Below are 21,324 nucleotides of genomic sequence, written 5' to 3'. Positions count from 1 at the left end.
TAATTCATTTCAATTCTAATTTAGCTGTGACTACCCACGAACACATTCAGTTCTGTTGGGAAATGTTAAGACTTGGGTCAAGTAGACAGATTGTTTAAAGCCAAATTGCCAGACAGAACTGAGCAAGTGTATCTGTTTGAACGGGGCTTTAAGAAAATCACCCAATCAGTATGCAAAAATCCTGCTCGTAAACCAAGGGAGATCTGCCTGGAATCAAAAATTCTTCCTTGGCATAAGGTCTCGATATTGTAGTACATTTAAAGCAGCTGCTGAAACTTTCTCTGTCCTTATGTTCTTGTGGACAGTAGCTTAACCTTTTCGTCAATTTGGTTGCTTGTGTACATAGTCCTATGCATGATTTTGAGTGTAAACGTGTATGGGGAGTTACTCGAGAGTGTTAAACACTCTTGTGTGCACAGACCTTGCACATAGACATATACTGCAAAATACAAAAAAAACTTCTGCCGTATTTGACAAACCTTTGCAGAGGAAAACTACACAGAACCTCTTAAACCCATATTGAGCTGCCCAGAAAATGCATTGGATTACAAACTCTGTAAAGCTTCTGTCTTTTCTAGAAACATACATATAAAGTACCAGTAGACAGTGGTAACTGACAACTAAGACTAAAAATGTTGACAATTTCTTGATTTGCCTGGTTAGCTTATGTATAGAAGTCATTAACTATTTATAAAATGCATTATGAATTGGATTCCTTCAAACTGTAGCAGTGTGTGTGACATTTCCAGCTCAAACTATCATGCTTGCATTTGGCTAAAGTACATATTTATATCCAGATAATAGTTATGAAGTAGAATAAATCGTAAAACACATTTATAATTGTCAGATTCAGAAGAGCTGTTTTGTTATCATTAATTTTGATTAGCCACATGTAAAAGTCTTAGCAATATTACTTCAATTATTATTTTTTATTCAAGAAGTGAATGTATTGATATTTTGGACAAATCCTAATAGGACAAATGAATGCTTTAGTTCAAAGGCCTTTCCTTTTATATTATTGATTCATTTGGTGGTGTAACTATGATCAAAAGTGGTATCAAATTATTTATTGATTATGGCAGAGAGTTACACCTAATTGTAGTCAAAGGGTTATTTCTTTCAATGCAACTGCTGATTTTTCAAATCACGACAGAGCGTTGCAATAATAGTAGGCGATCCAAACATAGTTATTAACTACGCTAGAAAAAATGAGAAGGGAATTTATACTGTCTTTTAAAAATTAGAATTATTGCTAATAGTGCATTTTTGTTGTAGAATACTTTTTTCAAAGTATTTGAGAATACTTTTTTCCACTTGGAGTTCCTTAAAACTTCAGTCATTGTGATGAATAAGTAACCAAGGACCATCTGAATCGCTCCTTTATAATTAGCCAAGTTGCATATGGGGTGGAAAGCTCCGTGAAATGTTGTTTACCATCTCAATATAATAATGGCATATATAGTTAACATTACCAAAATCTGTGAGGCTAAGTTATTGTGTGAAGTACAGTTAAACTGCTGGACCTCAGATGTGGAGATTAATCTTTTTTGGTTAAGATCCAGATATTAATCGACCCATATTTGTAATTTCCTTCCTTCTTTGATGTATATCAAATAAAAAATAGAAAAATAATATAATTGAGCAATCTATGCCAATTTGTTGGCTTTTGGGTGAAAAAAGAGAAAAACAAAACCCATCTCCATATGATATTCTTGCACACTGTGGAGTGTTTTAGTCCCCCATAGTGATGAAATGAATAATTTAAACAGGCAGCTCTGATACCACTGCCTGTTTAAAGGTTCTCATTTCCTTTAATGCTGTAGACTACTTTTGCTTGGTTAGTATGAAACTGCTGCGGCTGAGATCTCCAAATGGGGAGAAAGAGATTTGGCACAATTCAGTGCTTGTAGTAGGTCCATGGTATGCTTTATTCTTGCTACGTACAGCTGTAGCGATAGTATATCATCCGGTGCTGAATACTAGCAATTGCATCACAAATTGGTAAGCATTACACTGATGATGAGCATGAAAGGGCAAGCTTAAATCACAGGGGATAACCAGCAAAGCTATCTTGCAGGTGAGCTGGGTGGTGCCATGGCTTAAACCATTGCTGGCTTCCCCTTCCCAGTGGCAACACTTCCACACCCTTATTTGGTCACAGAAGCAGTGAGTTTCCATGGGCTCAGTATAATTGCTAGTGGATGGTCATCTGCCTCCCAAAGTGAGGCATATTTTTGACACAGTTGACAGACTGATAGGAAAGGGTTCGGGCTAAGCGATCACTACAGGTCAAAATGGGAGTTTAAAGCTGGGCAGGGAGTTCAACTGTAGAAGCGTTTGTACACATGTTTGTGCCGCAGCGCCAGGCGCTCTTAAAAGCATCCAGCGCTGCAGCACGTGCATTTGTATGAACAGGGAAATGCGCATCAGCGCTGAGAACCAAAACGCATCAAAGGTGTGTTAGTTCAAAAGTGAAACTGCCATTTTCTGTGCACCGATGCGCATTTTGCCACTTACGCAACGGCGTGTGACACGACACGGTGCGTGTCAGCTCGCGTGCAGAGCGGACTTGATTAATCGAGTCTGCGCCGACGTGCCAGTTCCGGCGTGTCACAGCACGAAAACAAATGTGTATAAATGCCCCCTGATTCTAGCTGCTCTTATTTCTTCCTCTCGTGAACTTTGACACCAGTCATATTCACATTCATTTCATAAAGAAAATAAGCAACTGTCAAACAAAGGTGAAAATCCTCTTTCTTTCACTAGTAGATACAGAAAAGTTAATCCGGAACAAAGAAAAGCAATTTTATCAGTCGTTGGGGGGGAAAAAAAAAGTTGAAGGCTTTCCTTTAACTTGCTCCACAAAATTCACCACTCCACCTTGGTGCTTCAGAGACCCTGAAACAGGCATCTGATCGGTTGTTTGCAGCTGGTTGTGATGTTCCCCAGCATGCTACGTTTCAATAAGGTTGAATATTTAATTAACTAGTCTACAATTTGAAAACTGTACAAATGATAACACATTCTCTCATAACAATCCTTCATCAGGCTTTCTGATACAGTAACGTCTCTGTTATCCGGTACTTCGCCAACCGGAATACCTCGTTAACCGGAATTTTGGCGCCGTGCCACTTGGCCTCCTGCTGCGCTGCTGAAAGCGGCGGGACGCACATGGCCGTGCTGCACCGTGCCGCTTTGCCTCCGGTCGCGCGGGGAGCGGGAGGGGAAGCTCGCGCAGCCCCCCTCCTACCCTCCACTGCCCCACGTCCAGCCAGAAACGCGGTGCCTTAGGTAACCGGCACTTTTAGCTTACCGCCCCCCCCCCCATTCCCTACTTGTGCTGGATAACAGAGATTTTCCTATATTTCTAAGTTCTGCTGTATTTATAGACAAGCAGAGTAAACTCATCTTTCCCCTATATCGTAGTTTCCTTTCTCTTCTTCATTTTCTTTTGGTCCTTTCCCTGTAGGCCTTTACAACCCTGGTAACAAAAGAAAGACTTGCTCATTTTGTCCGTATCGTTTTCAACCCGTGTTGTCAAATGTACGCTGGTAAAAAGTCATTTATTTTGAGATGAGAAAATCCAGTCCTCCCTCCCTCCCTGTTTAGTGACATCATTACTGGTGTTTCAAGAGTTCCCATTCTAGATGATAATAAAAAAAAAAGATGTCTTCGGACAAGAGCTTTTCTTCCTGTGTTCGTACATTTGCAATGGTTCTGCTACAGTCACTTCAATATTTTTTTACATTTGCTAGTCATCCAGAGAGCACGTACGTATTAATATCCCTTTGCTTGTCTAGGCGAGGCTTGTTGACAAAACTTCAGAATGTGACTTTTCAAAATCCCACCAAGTGTGTTGAGGTTTCCCCATTAATATTTATAGAAATCTGCAGCTGAAGAACTTTTCAATAACTTTACTTGTAGATTTTATCAAATAGGTATCCATTAGGGGGCTCTCGAGGTTTAAGATGATCAGCCTTGATACCAATGGCTTTGGAGCTTTACTTCCTAACCCTTTTTTCTTTTTGTTTTACAGAAAAGGTCACGGATCGCCTACAGTGACGAGGTGCGGAATGAGCTCCTAGGGGATGATGGGAATTCCTCAGAGAACCAGGTAGGATGCTAATCAAGAAGCCCTAGTGGGTGGCTGGAGGGTGAAGGAGGTCACTGGCACACTGGGCTTCTCAAGCTGCTCCTTAACAGCATTAGCGACAACTCATGTGGAAGTGATACTGTTTAATGCAAAGCTGGGGTCTTAATCAACTTCAAAATGTTTCTTGGAGATCTTACATTTAACCCTTTACCTTGTGATCACTGTCTGCTATCTTAAAAAAAATCTTTTCTTCTCTTTTCTTTATTATTTAGTACTTAAGGAAAAACTTGAAACGCACTGTTTGCCGACAAAGCCAAGGTCTTCACCTCCAACACATGTAAAAGGAATTAAAAAAGTACATAATGCAGCTTTGATAATAATGCAGCATAATTAAATCAACACTGGCAGGCAAAACAAATGAAAGTGAGCTCTCAGATTGAGACGGTACCCCACTCAGTTTCCTTGTGTGCCCTCCTTTCATAACCAGGTTTTTTTCCCCCTGTCCAAAATATACAACTTGGATTGATAAAAGTAGTTCTAACACACACACACCCACCCACCCACCCTTTAATAATATTATATGTCCCTTTTTTATGGAGGGAGACTTAATAGCTCTAAGCCTTTGTTGAGTTTTTTATCATGGTTATATGACACAGGACATGGTATTAAAGATTTTTGTTAACCATTGAAAATTCTAAAGGAAACACTATATACAAGGGAGGTTTATCCCACCTGTTAATATTTTATCCGGTGTTGAAAACTTGTTTTACAGGTCCTTTCGGAAAACACAATTCTTTTTTTAAAACCAATTCCCTTTTCTTAATCCACACCGCAATTAAAGTTGTGGCCTTTGTCAGTTAGAAGTTCAAGTTTTCTTGAATGGAATACTCTTTTCTGAGATGATGCAACTCAAATACCTTTAATTTTATAAGCGAAGCTTTGCAATAGATTTTTTTTTTGACAGTGGCCAGATTCTGACATTTTTTTTTTTCTATTCTGACTTCAGAATGAGTTTGCCCTGAGTACAGGCTAGTGACAACTAAGTAAAGACCTTGTGATTTATCCTTAAATGTGCAGAGTACGGAGTTAGAACCCCCCCCACGTGCTATGTCTAGTATTTGAAGAAATATGTTAAACAGCCACGTTTTAATTAACATAACTGTGATACATATTTTAATAACATCATACATTATATACAAGACAATATGATTCTACACTGTTAATATGGAATTGCATACTTCTATAGTCTGTAACAGCGTTAGATCTCTATTCAGAGTGGTAGACATACAAGCTTAGTTCTTATATTTATTTATTATAGCAGGGGATTTTCCTGGGCTTGAACAAACTGCAAACTCCCTCTAATTTCCCTCTGATGCTAGCATTATGAAGATGATCATTTTGTTTTAGAAAAATAATTTTCACAATTTGGGTATCGTCAACAAGGGTTCAACCATATAAAAAGATGTTAAGATACAATTTTGGTTTTATATCTTCAACAGCACTACTATTTTCATATTTCAAGAGAAATTTGAGTGAGATCAGACATAAAAGGGCAATTGTGATAAGAAGTTGCACTTATAACAGAATATGTAATGTGGGAGAACAAGATAAATTTTTTTCCCCACTTTTTAAGGAATAGCTGAATAACTGATTCTTATATGAACCTTCTGCGAGTTGTGATCTCTTTTCTTAACTCTTGCAGGGTGGAGGATGGCCTTGCCTCAAAGGATCGTATAATGTTTTAAACTTAAAATTATTTATCAACAATTTTTTTACTTATAAAAGACCACTTTATATCTAGGATAAAGTACAGAGGGACAAGTGATTTTGTTGATGCTCCTCAGAAATCAGACTCTTCTGGCAACTGATGTCTTGCTAGTGGTACCCTGTACTATTGGAAATGTTAAGTTCTGCTTTCTTTTTGAGAAACTTTATAGAGTTCACTATGAATGAGAGAGCATCTTATTTCTTCTTTTAAAATATGGAAAGACCAATATTCTTACAGAATTTTTTTGTATTACTTGGACTTACCCTCTTTTCTGTCATTTGTTCCATATGAAAATGAGTATCTTTAACTGAGGAGCTCAGTAGACTTTTAATTACAGGAGTACAGTTATAGGGCCATGTCTGTGGGTGGTTATCCTCCATACACACTTAAATATAAAACTCTTTGTACCAGCAGGTGCAGTTTTTTCAAATCAATAAATTTAGGTACTTATACATGAATAAGTAGCCTGTCACATAAGTGTACTTAATCCATAAATGACTATCTTTTTGGTACAAATAAATACTGTATTGGACAAGCAAAGCTTTATAAAACTGTAGTACATCATAGTAAGAGAGGAGTCCTAACATTTGCTTTTGCATTGTTTGATGGGAATGTGTGCGCATGGAATGGCTAGCCTTAAATTTAGTTCTGCAGGGTTTTGGCTGCTCAAGCAATTATGTGTTGGCTTTAGGTTAAATAGGTGAAATGAAGAGCTGTTTTTCTTTCTACAAACTTAGCTGTTTCTTCCTTGATGAATAAATCAATGAAAAACAGGTGCCAGCTAAGAATTGCTGCTCTAGCGCAGTAGAAATATCAGTAAATCCATCACTGGCGATGATAAGAATCTGGGCAGACTTAAAGAGTTAGCCAGGTGAGACAGAGATAAACTTACAGGCTTGCACAATTTCTTGGGTGGACCATGGACAGTCATATTAAATCTTTTATAACTTTTTTATAACGGAATATATTTATATATGATGCCACGTTAAATTGGCTTATAAGGAAGATGAGGGTTAAGTGCAAACCCAGGTGTGTAGACGGTTTGGTGTTTGTTCAACTGTTAACTCTTTGTGTTTATCTTCCTGCAAATGGATCTTTTAACACAAGTGAATTGAGAGGGAAAGCAGTACATAGACTGTCTCCTACAGTTTTTCCCCCCACAAAAAGCTCTGATTGGCAACAACTAATATTGTGAGTAACTTAATAGTGGGGGTATATTGCTCTTTTTCCCCCTAAGAAATGATCTCTGTTTGTATGGTTGACAAAAGTCCAAAAGAAGAAACAAGATGAATTAATGCTTATGCTGAGATATATAACTAATTTACAATAGGTGTGCTTATATAAGAGTTACTGGAATTGTCAAAGTATGTATAAATTCCAGCAATCAAAATTTCGTTTAAAATACATGTCTTTGTTTAGCATTGTCAATATTAGTGTATTACTCTGAATGTATGCTGTATTTAATAAGTAATTGCTTGCTTTGTATACATTAATTTCCTCTTAATTCAAAGCCATTGAACATAATCAGATAGAGCACACTGACTTACAGAAGAGGGAGACAAAAAACCTTCTCTGTATATTTGGGTTATCTCTTTTTCCAGGAGCGTTGTCTTAAACACTACTATGTTCCTTTCAAGCCTTATTTGTCATTCTGACCAGCAGCATTTATCGAGTCCCTTGAAAGTCTTGTGCTTTTCAGTGTAGTGATACAGTACTCAAAATTCTGGATTTACTTTAGTAGTTATACAGTTGTTTTATGTGGCGATTTGTATTTTCAAAAAGCACATAGAGAGTTAAATCAGAAACCCTTTGGTACCAAAAATAGTGTGCAGGTAATTATAGTATTGCAGATCCTCTCGTCTGAAATGTAATACTGTTGCCTCAGGTTCCCAAACTCAATACATTAAAGTTTTTTACTAAATCCTGATTAGTTAGAAGGCTATGCACTATATCTATCTATATCTATCTATCTATCTATATAGAGATATCTATATATAGATAGATATGTATATATATCATATACTGCACGTGGGATTTTGTGGTGAACAAATATTTTGTGGCTACTTAATTTCTGACTACAAAGTTTTGATAATATTAGATTTAGGCTTGCTGTGCATAAAGTGTGTCAAACTTCAGCTACGGACCAGGGGGTGAAGTTGGTCAATTTAATTCCCCAAGATCTAAAGAAGGTCGGTATCATTTCATATAGCCCTGGCAGAGCAGATCATTACCAGACACAAATCTGTTGGTTACATGCCGAGGGTTTATAGCAAAATAAATAGACTGTCATCATAAGTTCAGAAAATTGCGTGTTCGACCCACGATAATGTGCAAAGGGTGTTTAATAGAGTTCAGCATTTATTCGTTATCTGTATGCGGACAGAGACGGCAGTAGCGTTATCAGCTTTAAAAAAAAAAAAAAAAATTCGGTAGTTTCCGAGGTCACGTGACACGCCTCACAGACACGCACGCACACACACACATACACACTCTGCGGCGCAGTTTTGATTTTAGTCACAGCAGAAGGCTTAGCCACAAGAGATTCCACTGGTTCAAACCAGTGTAAACCAGATTTTTTTTAGCCTACAAAGGAACAGATTACCTCTTGTATCGAATTCCGTATTGAACAAAAAAAATCTTTGTTTCAGAAATATGCTGATTATCATAGCCTAAAATGGTGGCTGCACGTATTTTAATGTTGTTTACTGCCAAGTGGTACTCGTAATAAAATATATAACAAAATGGAGAAAAAAATAGATTTTCATCAAGTGCATTACTAAATGGATAAAAAATACATCTTTTGTTAATCTGAATGAATATCTTTTGGCCAACGTTAAAAAAGAAAAAAAAAATCTCCCATTACCTAGCTTAGCTGCAAATCCTATGCAGAGCTTAAATTCAGCCATGCAGCACAAACAAGATAGAACATTTTTGTTTGGGACCTATTGAAAAAACAAATGTGCAGCATTTTAAAACTCTCATTGATTATAGCAGGGTGGCATGCCCCAAATGGTTTCTGTTGCAGGAGAGTAGTTTTAAACTTTGGCCCTTTAAGTATCATAGTCAACTGAAGAAGGTGACCTCAGAAAGAAAAGATAGCTATGTGATCAACTCCCAGATCGTCTTTTTTCTAAAGAGACTTACTGTTTGCCTTTTCAGGGAAAAAAGGGGGGGGTGAAGATCGAGAGAGAGAGAGTCCGATTTATGATAGGCCAAGTACTTGAATTTAAGAACTGGTTTGGTGGGTAAAGAGCATGGTTTTCTTTATACCAAATTCTTAGAAGGTTCCGTTAACTAACATACTGTAGGAACTGTTTCGTTTTAAGTTACTGCCATCCTACTAATATTGAGTTCAAATTCTATTGTCTCTTGTCTTTTGGTGCGAGGATAAGGTATAATACCTTTTAGGTCTCAAATGACCCTAAGAGACATAAAAGTACTAATAGAAATTCTGTTATTTTGTCTCTTGCTGGGCAATCTTAATATTGGTAAACATCTCATCCTGTACACATGTTGAAAAATACCTTTGTGCAATAGTAGAGTTTGCAGTTTTATAAACAAAGACAATTATGTAGATATTGTAATTGTCAAATTCAACTGGAATTGGTGAGAAAACTCTTTTTTTTTTTAATAAAGACACATGCTTATGCATACATTTGTTGTGAGTAATTGTATTTTTCTGTCCCAGTAACTAATGTACTCCTCTAAATGCAGAGCATGTTGCAACATATATGTTCAAACCAGCTATTTTAATGTTTCACAAATAATCCTGCAAGTACAACGTAATTAATAGTGTTAAGAAGGGCAAACTGCAGTAGAATGAACAGGTTTACAATCTTATCTTATGTAAAAGTTTACAACATTTAGTACTACAGAATTACAGTGGAAATGAACAAGTAGACTTTTTTTAAGAAGTCATGTTTTATACTGGTCCATATTTCTACTGTGAGTGATTTAAGAATACTGCACTTTGATTTAGCATTTGTGATTTAGCACAAAACCACAAATTGGTTCTTTTTTTTTTTTTTTTTTTTTTAACAGAAAAGGAGCTGCTATATCAGGTTCAATAATAAATAGCTAACACACTTGCAATATAAGCAAGATAGGCTATAGAGATAGTGTAACCTATTAATAAGTCAGATCTGTTAGTAAAATAATAAATCAGTTGTCAGAACTAAAATATACAGGAAACGTCCTGAAAACTTGTATATACAAAACCACTTCAGCCGTACAATCTTAGAAGAGAGGAATAGTAAACTTGTTTTTTTTTCTTTATAATATAGACTTCTATGAAGTCATTCCCCTTTATTTCATGATGGTGTCTTAGATGTGGTTTAAAAGAGAATTTCACACTATTCTCTTTGTTTAATGTGACAGTGTGAGAAAGTGATCTTTATTCGTTCAAAAAACTCTGCATGTAGTCTATGTTTAGGTTCTTTTAATGTGTTTGTCTGTGATTTTTAAATGCTAAACATGTAAACAGATAAATTGTCAATGTTAATTCTGTATCCTGTCACACAACTGATCTTTCTTTCCTGCCATTTCTTTCCTTTTTATCTTTTTTGTGCGTTCATGTTGCAGTTGATAAAATTACGTGAAGAGGTGAGTACTTTCTTGCTTTTTGTTGTCTAGCTTTCGCTTTAAAGCTGAGTTTCCAAATCTGAAGGAGATCTTTCTGTTCACTGTTGCAGGGAAATCTACCCAAAGGAGAAATATTGATTATATTGCTTTAAAATATTCATTGTTGTGGGTCTTTCTTTTTTTTTTCCAAATAAAATTGCATACTTACATGGGAATTCCTAGACCAAACCATAGAAATTAAAAATTTCTGACAGCAGAGAAAAAAGTATAAAGGCATTAAAAAGAGGAGGAAAAGAAGAAAAAAACAAACAAACCCTGTGTTATTTGATCTCTGTTAGAGTGCTCTGATCAAATCAGGTACAGTAATAATTTTGTGTGCATCGCAACATTTTTCATCGTTTGAGTACATTTGTACAGCAGTATTGCAAGTGAAAGGATTGCTTTAGTGAAAACCTCTGCTGAAACACTAAAATATAGAGCACTTCCGTGTGTATTGAATTTAATGTAGGGCTATTGAAATACCTATTGTATTATGCTGGGTATTGGATACCCACTGAAAATATTGTACAGGTAGACATACACACACACACAGAGCAGTATTTATTATGCATTTGTGTGTATGCTGTAGATCTGTAGGTGCAACGCTAGAGATCAGTATTCCAAAGCACCTCTTGTTTCACTTAGGAAATGGCTCATAAATATTTAGAAGCAGATGTCTAAGTTCTTCGGGCCAGTTATGCAGAATTTGTAGTATATTTTCTAAAAGCGCTGTCCACTTTTGCCTATTGATTGTTCTAAAAAAGCACACGTTGAAACTGCTTTTATTATTTCACTCTAGATCCTGAGCACACATCAGAGTCACTAGCAGGCTAGATTTCTGAAGGGGTCGTTAACATGTTTTGAGTATGAAAATAAATATTTTTAAAAGTGTTAATATTTGAATATGGTATGTAACGCGAGTCTCTCTTTTTGCCATGTGGGTGAACCACATGATAATAATGATGCACTGACAAATCAATAATGAATATTAAACTCTGGAAAAGGGTATTTGTAAGTGTTAAGCATGATGATGAGAGATCTGGGAACTAACCAAATTAATGGCTATAAGGGGGAGTTCTTGATGTAATAATAACTTGATTTTTTGTAGACTCTTAAAGTAATTTCTCGGATCATCTATATCCCTTTTCCCTCAGCCCAGAACAGGTCTAACATGAAATGGTTTGGTAATAAGCAGTAAAACAAAGCTTTTAAAAAAACACAGTTAAACCTATGATACCAAATGCACCTCCAGTCATTACCTAGATCCCCTCCTTAATATTTCCTTCGTAGCCCCCTGTATTTAAACAGTCATCTGTTGTTGTAAAGATTTGTGTAAGATGATTTCTGCCATGTGAAGACTAGGCATTACTTGCAGCCAAGGGTAACGGTTCCTCAGTCTCATACATGCCTAACCCTTTAATAACTACACATATGCATGCATATATGTACATTTATAGAAGGTAGCGGCATTTCATCTATTGCTAGTAAAATACGATTTATGGATAATTTGCTAGATAAATGTAAAATTCAATACAGAATCTATGAACAAAGCTTTACTTAACTAGTTTACTTTTCACATTGCTACATACCAACAAGTAAGGTCATTGGGCATTGCATATAAGAAAGCAGTAATTTCAGTAACCTACTGGACTCTCTCTGTAAAATCCTCTTTTATAAATCCTTTTGTACATAGCCATGTAACAAAAGGGTGTTCTATCATAGTATACGCTAATACTTTCCTCCTCTTCTTATTTTTAAGTTGCTTTTTTTCTCATCTCACTGCAATCTGTAGGAATGAGCAAAATAGATATTTCCAGCCAAAGAATTGAAATTCTGGGTAGATCAAAATTGGACTGGTAGAAAGAGAAATAATTTAAAACATATCCTGACTGTCAGTGTTCTGGATATTTGTGAACCCTGCATCCCATTCAGTAGAGTATGATTGTGATGGTGTTTTTTATATTGACTGCAAAATGCACATTCCAGTTTAAATGAAGGCTAGTACGGTGACTCAGGCATAATGCTAAACCAGTCACACAGTAAAACATCAAGGCATCCCCAATTACAGTTCTCCTAAGGAGGTATGAATTGATCTTAAAAGAAATTGTGATTTGCCATACTGTTTGTTAATAAAACGTACGCTTCCCTTCATTGCGAGGCTCTATTCGAACGTGTGTGCAGTACACAGGGCTCTATGGAGGCTGTGTTGCTCCGTCTTTTTAGTTTCAGAGATCTCAGTTTGAATCCAGCCCACATGGAATGACTATATCTCTAGTGATAGCATGCCACTCTGCAAAACTTCCTCATATAACTCCAGACAGAAGCTCTTTCTGAAGCTACCAGACGCACTGCATCACCTCGCTACCCATCTCACAAAGGGTAGGGGATAGTGTGGGAGAATGAGTTTGGGGAGGGGTGGGAAGGAGTTGAAAGCATTAACTGCTGCTGTAGTTCATTGGCTTTCATGACCAAAGGACAGCATTCATCCAAAACCAAACACAGACCGTAAATAACGCCGTCACTTATAACAAAAATTAGATTTTATTATTGAATGGCTTAGGTGGAAAGGTTCCCAAATCAGAGGTAAGCAGCAGCTTTGAGTTAATGTTACCATTGAGTTCACAGGGCTGTAGCGTTCTAATGGCTCGCAGCACAACGAAGCTGTGCCCGTGTGTATTGCACTGCTTTGTGGGGTAATTTTGGTTTATAGACACGCGCGCGTGCACACACACACGCACACACACGCACGCACGCACACACACACGCAAAAATGTGAACCTTTTTTCTTTGACTAAATCATGCAAAATTACATCAATATTACAATGTGAAATCTGATTTCCCGCCCCCCCCATACATACCTTATCAGATCAAAAAGCTTTTTCAATTGAAGCATATCACTTACAACACTAAACAACTCTCCTGTAATTAAAAAGCTCTGTTGCTGGATCCTGGACTCTATCTGCAGCATTTTAAAGTGTCTCTTAACTTTTAGGATTGTTTTTTTTTTTTTTTTTTCTTTTGAATACCAGAATGATACAGGCTGATGTAATTTCACCTTTATCTTTTTAAGGACAAACCTGTAATAGTGTCAGAGACACAAATGCAAGTGTAGAGTGTTTAACATTAGTGGTCTCTTAATACAGTTTCACATTATGAGTAATCTTTTTGAAGGAAAAAACAGTGCAAGCTTGCACCATATTTTTTCAAGAGAGTTTGTGGGTCATAGGAACATACTAGTAGATGTTATGAAAAAAATTTTTTTCCTTTGAAAATTATAATTAAAATTAATACTAATTATCTAGATTGGCCAGAAGTCCAAAGAATATGTAACACGTTAGCTTCTGTCATGATTTTGATTAGAGCAGTGTAACTTATGTTTTTGAATTTTATTAAGTGCTTGTGCCTTTTTTTTTTCTTGGTGGCCTGCCCCCCCCCCATGAATGTGAAAGGCTTTTTTTTTCCTTCGGTTTTTTTGTTTTTTTTTTTACAATTTACTCTTAACCTATTCACTGGGTATTAGACAACTCTATTAATTATTATAGACTGTTATTGCAGCTTTCCTGACCTTCACATTGGGTCCTATCTGCGCTGATCTAAATGCATTGTTTTAATGATTTCCAAAAAAAAAAAAAAAAAAAAATTCAAGGCAAGCTTTGATGTGGCTTTAGCTGCCTCGATCGTCTGGCCGCATCTCAGAGATGTGTCACCTATGCCGGGAGGGAATAGGGAAATCACGTTTTGAATGGTAATGATAACATACTAATCACTTCCTTTCTTTGAAGATAGAAGCGAGATATTCTGTCAGCATCCCTGGCTGCTAGAGCTTGGAGGCACTGGTCTAGGTGTATTAGCTTAAGTGTGGATGTCAATACAGCTTGCATCTCCCAAGATCCATAGGGGCTCATTAGAGCAAGGTAGATCGTTTCGGTAGACAGCCACTCAGATAATATGTATGGCACCTCCTTTTTTATTATTATTAGAAAGCATTTCTTCCATTTTTAAATGACATCTGTCAACAAGACAAAGTTGTAGGAGATGTTTTTGACAAATACCCAAACTGTTTTGGGGGGTGAAGGAGGGGTTGGTGGAAGGGTGTATGCATGTGTGATTAGTTGATGCAATTTTTCTGACAGCTTGATTACAACTAGTCTGGGATCAGTAGTCTAAAATGGAGTAAGACTTAGATTTTGAGATGGTATTTTATGGGTGGAATAAAGTGGTGCAAGTAATCGTTTCACTGTTTCACTATTATAAATTCTAGCAGCAGAAATTTGTACCATCCTATGTTTTTTTTTTATTGAGTTCATAAACAAATCTTAAACCCACACACAGTTTTTTACATGTGTGTACGTGTATATATACAGAGAGAGACCGAGAGAGAGAGAGACCGATACCGGTGCATATATCTACAGGTTTTGTTTGTTGTTATACCTGCTTACATTCAGCAATCCTACCCAAATCCATGGTGCTGAGTATTCTGCACGAGCAGAGTGTTATTTGTATACAGCATCTTCTTTCCTTTGTAGTACATGCAAAATTCAAATATGCGTCACTGCAAATTAAATCCATATTAAAAATTACCACCTGCAGTAACACTGATGTTTCATGAAATTGCTGCTGAATAGAAAACATGTCTGCTTACATTTACAACAACACAAGGAAATGAATCTTAAAATTGATCTTCAGTGTCCACTTACACTAGTGACAATATATTTGTGTGAATTCGTATCATAATAGTGAAGCGTATATTCCATGTTTGAGAACAAAAATGTTTGGTACACATAATTATGATTGATCGCAGAACCTGCCTCTCCCAGTTGTGCTTGTCAAAGCCTATTCCATGAAATATCTGCAGATATATATTTTTTTTGTTTTGGAATATGAAAGCATAATTAAAAAGCGGGGGGGAGCGAACATTGTAGACTGCCGTCTGATTTTTTTTTTTTTTCTTCTTTTTCTTTTTCTTTTCAGAGGGCACATCTGCTCGATAACACAGAGAGGCTGGAAAGGTCATCTCGGAGACTAGAGGCTGGATACCAAATAGCAGTGGAAACCGGTAAGAATTCTGAGAGTGAGCAAATTGTCTTGCTTATGCACAGCAGTCTTCACAACACATGACATTTCAGGGAAACTTCAAAGGCGAAGCAGAGACAGCAGCCCGAGATGTGGTTTACATATTGGGGAGACAATTGGGAGCTTATTTGCGCTTATCTTTTTTCAAGTTAAAAGGCATGACATCTCCTGAAAACAGTTCCTGAGGTTTAAAAGTATACATCTGAAAAGAGATGGAATACTTTGTCTAAATTCTACATTTGTCTTAATATGCAGTTACATGTTGTCAGTTTACCCACCCGCAATGATTGCTAGCACGTACTGCAGACTCCAGTTGTTTTCATCTTTTACTTTTATTCATATATGTAAAAATTATCATTTTAATAAATCTATAAGATATTAACCAGAGACGATAAACAACGTGGGCGCCAACTTTCTTGAAATCAATTCAGTGAGTGATTATACCACGCTTTTTATACCAGGAGGGTGGTAAACAATTATATCTTGAGTTTGTAAAATATGATTAAAATTAAGGCAAGAAGGCAAGACCCACGCATAATTCAGTATTTTAGTGTTAACTGTCATTCTTCAACTAGTACTTCCAATATTTCCTCAAGTTGTATCAGTCCTTGATTTTATTTTTTGAAAATGCAGCATTAATTGAGCCTCCATAGTCTAATCTTTTTAACTGGCTTATATAAAGTTACAGAAAGTTTCATATTATTTTAGTAAGCAGTAATTCTTCTGTAGAAAGTCCTGTTAATCCGTATATCCTCATATCGTATAGCATCCTATAGGTCTTATTAAAAATGTAAATTAAAATGTAATCTTTGTAATTTTCAACATAAGTATCTTAACTAAATTATTTTATATTAATGTGTCCATGTTTTAACTATTCTGGACTTGATGATATAGTCCATGAAAATTAACAAGAAAAATTTGTGATATCCCTTTTTGGTGGAAAGGGGTGCAATTAAGATTTTTGTTCCTGCAGATGGCAGAATAGCAGAAATGGATACTGCACCAGTAAATGGAGTGTTGATGTCAATCTTCAAAATGTTGTCCTACCAATGACCATAACTTTTGATTTAAAAGGACTGTCTTAATCAGGCAGAAATCCAACTCTGTATTCCTTTTGTCATGCTTGACTTCTTCCCAAGGAGAGGCTATGTAAAAAATTCTGCCTATGTAGTTTAGAGTAGTTATATTTGAATCTCTCACTCTTTTGGCTTCTCGTCACTGATGGCTCACATGTTAAAACCAAATGTGTGCACTGATTATTTATATACACAGAAATATGTTATGGGGTACAGCCACAAACGGTGCTTACTATCATAATTTCATTGACTTCTGTAGAAGTTCACTAACAACTGAGTTATCTGTCCCTGTGGGCTACCATCTGTGATGGAAGGTGGACTTTTTTCTGAACAGCGTAGATGTTTTTATTTGGAAATTTTAGCATCCTTGAGAAGGAGATTTCTGTAAAAGACTTCCCTAGGAACAGATGAATAATTTTTAGGTCTGAATGTAGGCCATGAAGATTTTGGAAACCAGTAAAATTGTACTTGATCAGTGCAATATAAGGGTAACGTTCATTAATCGTGAGTTACAGTACACTCACTAGGTGTTCTGGTGTGACACAAATGGAAAACTTCCGGTGTTGAATTCTGCTTATTTACTAAGTTGGTTTCTCAAGCCTACATCTGCCATGATAATGAAATACTTTGGAATATGCAAATAGGAAAGGTAACAACCATTGGGTATCTCTTGCATTAGTACGTGTTGTAACAATTATTATTTTAAATCTGCATAGCCTTTTGTAATGAATCAGGTGACTTTCACAGCAGGCATACAAACTAGTTCACATTTATTTTAGAAGTTTTTATAAAGCAATGTTTAAGATCTTAATCTACAGTTTATGACGTGAACAAGAAATATATTAAACCCTTTGTGACTTACATAGGCACGAATCTGACTTTATACAACCTATTTTACACAAGTCCTTATTACTACACACATGAATTAGAAGTTTTTAGTTTTTTGCTTCGCTCAGTTGGTCAGCAGATAAGGCATTCCCATTCTTGGGTGCACAAATCAAGATTTGCTGAAAGGGTATAACTTAATTCAGATTTCTTTCTGTGTAAAACACCCAGTTTCAACAACACCTAAACAACATATACTGCCATAACTTCAAACTGGGTCTTAGATATCTGTCAAGCCTTTGAATGTTGTTGATTATGTTTTGTGGAAACTGTGGGTACTTGCATTTGATGGTGAAGACCTACACTTATCCATGTGCAAGGCATCTAGGTAAAGCTTCGGGAATCCGATAACCAGTTAAAGGAATTGATGTTGAAAGATGTATGGATCTTCTGCACTGGGAAGACTTTCTCCCTTTCTTTTCATTAGGGATACATTCTGGACTTCACAGGTATTGGGCACCTGTGGACAGCGTGGTCCTTGAACTTTCAGTCATAGCACCTGTAAATGCCTCTTAGCAACTTAAACACATGGAGCTATCTAACTATATACAGGTAGCAAAAGCAATTACTTATTGTAGCCATCAAGACTGTCCTTAATGAGTCTGCACTAAATAATGGCCAACAGCCTCATAAATGAAAAAACACTGTTCACTTCCAAATGAGGGGTGATTTTTTTGTTTTATTTTTTATTTGGCCGATGGGAAGAAGTAGTGCTTGTAGGTTTGTTGAGTTTTTGGGGTTTGTTTGGGGGTTTTTTTCCTTCTTACTGGCCATCATGGTGAAATGGCAAACAAGCAGCTTGAGTTCAAGCTAGTAAATGTTTCTTGACATTTTTAAAGCTAAGCAATGGTAACATATTAAGCATGTAAAATAGGCTGTTAGCTTATTCATCAAGTCATCTCACAGTGATATAGGCGCTACTGCACTTCAACTCTTATGTTCCTTGTCAGTGTGGTCACTCTTTAATAATGAACACCATATAACGTCTTCCTTGCAGCGATCTGAGCTCATCATAAACACTCAGTGTTTATGCCTCAGAATCCTGCAACGATTGTAAGCCCAATATACCTGTTTTAAACATAGGGAAACAGGTACACCCAGTTTGGTGACTTTCTTGGTCTCAAACTTGTTTTCTGTTGGGATTAGAAACCAGCATTTCTACTTCCAGATCATATACTCTGACTACAACATCCTGCTTCCCCCAAAATACATTGAGATCATAGTCACTGGCCATATATTTGAATATAAGCCACTCTTCTGGGATTGATGGGAGGCTTCTTGCCAATTTGGAACTGAACATATTTTATAACTCCTTGGACTTAAATGATGCCTGCATTCAAATTTAATTCCAGACCTTCCTTATCTTCCCTATAGACTAGTTATAATTTGGAACTGTATCCTTTTGTCCATGCAGATTTATATAAAATTGTTTGAGACAGGAGAGCATCTCTGAATGTGGAGCAGTTCAAAATGCCTTGTTCAGTTCATCTTCAAAAACATAATTTAAATTAATGTAATTTGTATTGTGTTATGTCAGCGAGGAAAAAAAATAAATCACAACTTCTTGTGTGAGGCCATAGTTTAGAGTGGAACAGCTTTCAGCAAGTCCTATTTGCGAAATGATTTCTGTACAATATACTGATGATATTTAGGCTATACCATATTTCATGAATATTTAGAGAGGAAATACTCCTAAATGCTCTCCAGATGCCCATGCTGAAACCCTTTGGAGGTGGTGGGTTTTTTTTTTTTTATTCCTGAACCTTGGATGTTTCCACAAAATTCAGAAATGATCAGTTTTACCTATATCATTGTACTTCTAGGCTCTGAATGCTGATTACTTGAATACGTCTCTGAATGGAAGAGGAAAGGATTTTGGAAATCTTTTATTGGACCAACTACATATTCAGGATAGCTGTAGACAAGCTATGTCTCTGCATCTTTAGTCCTTGGAGCGACTTGAAATTTATATTTTAAACAGAAGAGATTTAGTAGCAAATATTTTTCCTTGCAAGGCATCTTAAAACTTTGGACTGTTTAAACTTTGGACTATTTCCATATTCCCCTACTTAAAAACAAGCTCTCCATATGAAAATAAATTAAAATAAAATCACGTATCTATTCAGAAACTTTTTCTCAATCTCAAATCTTAAATGTCAGAAGTTTGTCATAACATTTAATGCTGGCAGATCCCAACAACAAACGAGGCTGCTTTAGGTAGTAAATGTTCTGTACTTTTATGAGTCTGGAGAGTATGACAGGAACTTGAATTCTATTTACTGCTGTGTCAGCAGCCTGGAGTTGTCTGACTTTTATAAAAGTTGATGATGACAGTGTGAAACCACAGTTATAACTAGGGGCCTACCTAAATTATAATGAGACAAAGGGATTTTCGTGGGCCACTCATGCCCCAGCAGCCCCACCCCTCACTGATGATTGACCGAGGGGCAAACATCATGGCATAATTAAATAGCAAAGTCCATGGAAATATCAAATAAATTACTTCATTATTATAGAGCTAAGTATTAAATGTAAATCTAAATTGAAATATATTGTGGATATAAATTTATACACGATATGATTTATAGCTAATATCATTGTAATTTATTATTAGTGTTCTACCAAAAATTTAATAATCCTAAATAATGCTAAGCTTGATAGAAACAATTCATGTTAGTTGTTAACTGCTAGCATGGAGCATCCACCAGCAGGTGCAGCTGACATCCTGCCTGTGTAGTTTGATCTCTTGTCCATACGCCGAGATCACGCATTCTGCAACTTCTGAATTGGTCGGAGTGGTAAGGCAGCATCTTTGCCAAGTTGTAGAGATGTGGAAACCAATCAGAAGCAGACGCCCAACACACAGTCACAGCCAAAGGTATCTGGCAGTCTTTGACAAAGTTCATGTAAGCAGCATGTGCTCTTTGCTCCAGCCAGGGATTGATTTCAGTAGCTGAGGGTCAAAACTCAGAGAAGGCACCTGATTGGGGTCAAAAATGCAAACAGCGCTAAAAAAAAAAATGGAGGCAGCCAGTTGTTTAAAACACAGTGGTAGTGACTGATCCTATTTGTTGTACTGATTCAACTTCACAGCTATTGCCTGGAACAGTTCTTGTCTCTGCTGGTTTTCATGTTGACAGTTTGAAAGTTGTTGTGATGCCATGTCTTCGACCCAACTTATCAAATCCATCAGCTTGTTGCATGCTTGGTGGATGAAATCCTGCCGGCCTTTAAACCATGTTAGATGCTCCATAAACCAGATTGCGTTTTCAGCCACAAACTTAACTTGGATCTTCAGTGTTGCCCTGCCTTAAGAGACTGCATAGTTTAAGCATGCATTGTGTACTAGGTGTGATTTCAAGCTCCTTGCACACACATTGCTGGTAGGTCTTCATACTCTTTGCGTGATAACGAACGGTATGAAACCATTAATTCCACCTGGTAAGCACTGGCTCTGGTAGAAGTGACACAGTCTCATGTAGAGCCCCACTTTGGGCAGTAGACTCCCTGAACTGAAGCTTATCGCCTGAACAATCTTTGAATGTTTTTTTAAAAGAGAAACTCAGCAATCCGCATTAGGAAAAACATGTGCGCCAAATGTCACTTACTGAAAAAGGGCCATGTGCATTACAGGTGACACGAATTACATTGGCATCATTCCATGGAGCACCTCAGAGAAAGCTTTGCACGTATACATTGCATTATCAGACAGAAATGCTGAGACCTTGTTAAATTCTAAGCCACGGTTTACAACAATCTTCACTGCAGTTTGTGCCACGGTAGAAAAATGGACAGACGCAAGGTGATCT

At 36.8% G+C, this 21,324-nt stretch overlaps 1 protein-coding gene across 5 annotated transcripts in view; it reads left to right on the top strand.

The window, feature by feature from the left end:
- VTI1A (vesicle transport through interaction with t-SNAREs 1A) overlaps positions 1 to 21,324 on the top strand; it is a 342,273-nt gene that overhangs the window by 65,974 nt on the left and 254,975 nt on the right. For all 5 annotated transcript variants that reach the window (XM_090056596.1, XM_090056592.1, XM_090056593.1 and 2 more), the window contains exons 4-5: positions 4,037 to 4,114; positions 15,453 to 15,537. In XM_090056596.1, coding sequence (XP_089912722.1) covers positions 4,037 to 4,114; positions 15,453 to 15,537 — 163 coding nt within the window. The remainder of the gene's footprint in view (positions 1 to 4,036; positions 4,115 to 15,452; positions 15,538 to 21,324) is intronic.

This window comes from Crocodylus siamensis, chromosome 7 (genome assembly GCF_052110815.1).
Source record: "Crocodylus siamensis isolate JL-2025a chromosome 7, ASM5211081v1, whole genome shotgun sequence".
Taxonomy (NCBI): Eukaryota; Metazoa; Chordata; order Crocodylia; family Crocodylidae; genus Crocodylus; species Crocodylus siamensis.
Note: the sequence above shows the minus strand (reverse complement) of the source record. Positions and strands in the feature narration are given on the sequence as shown.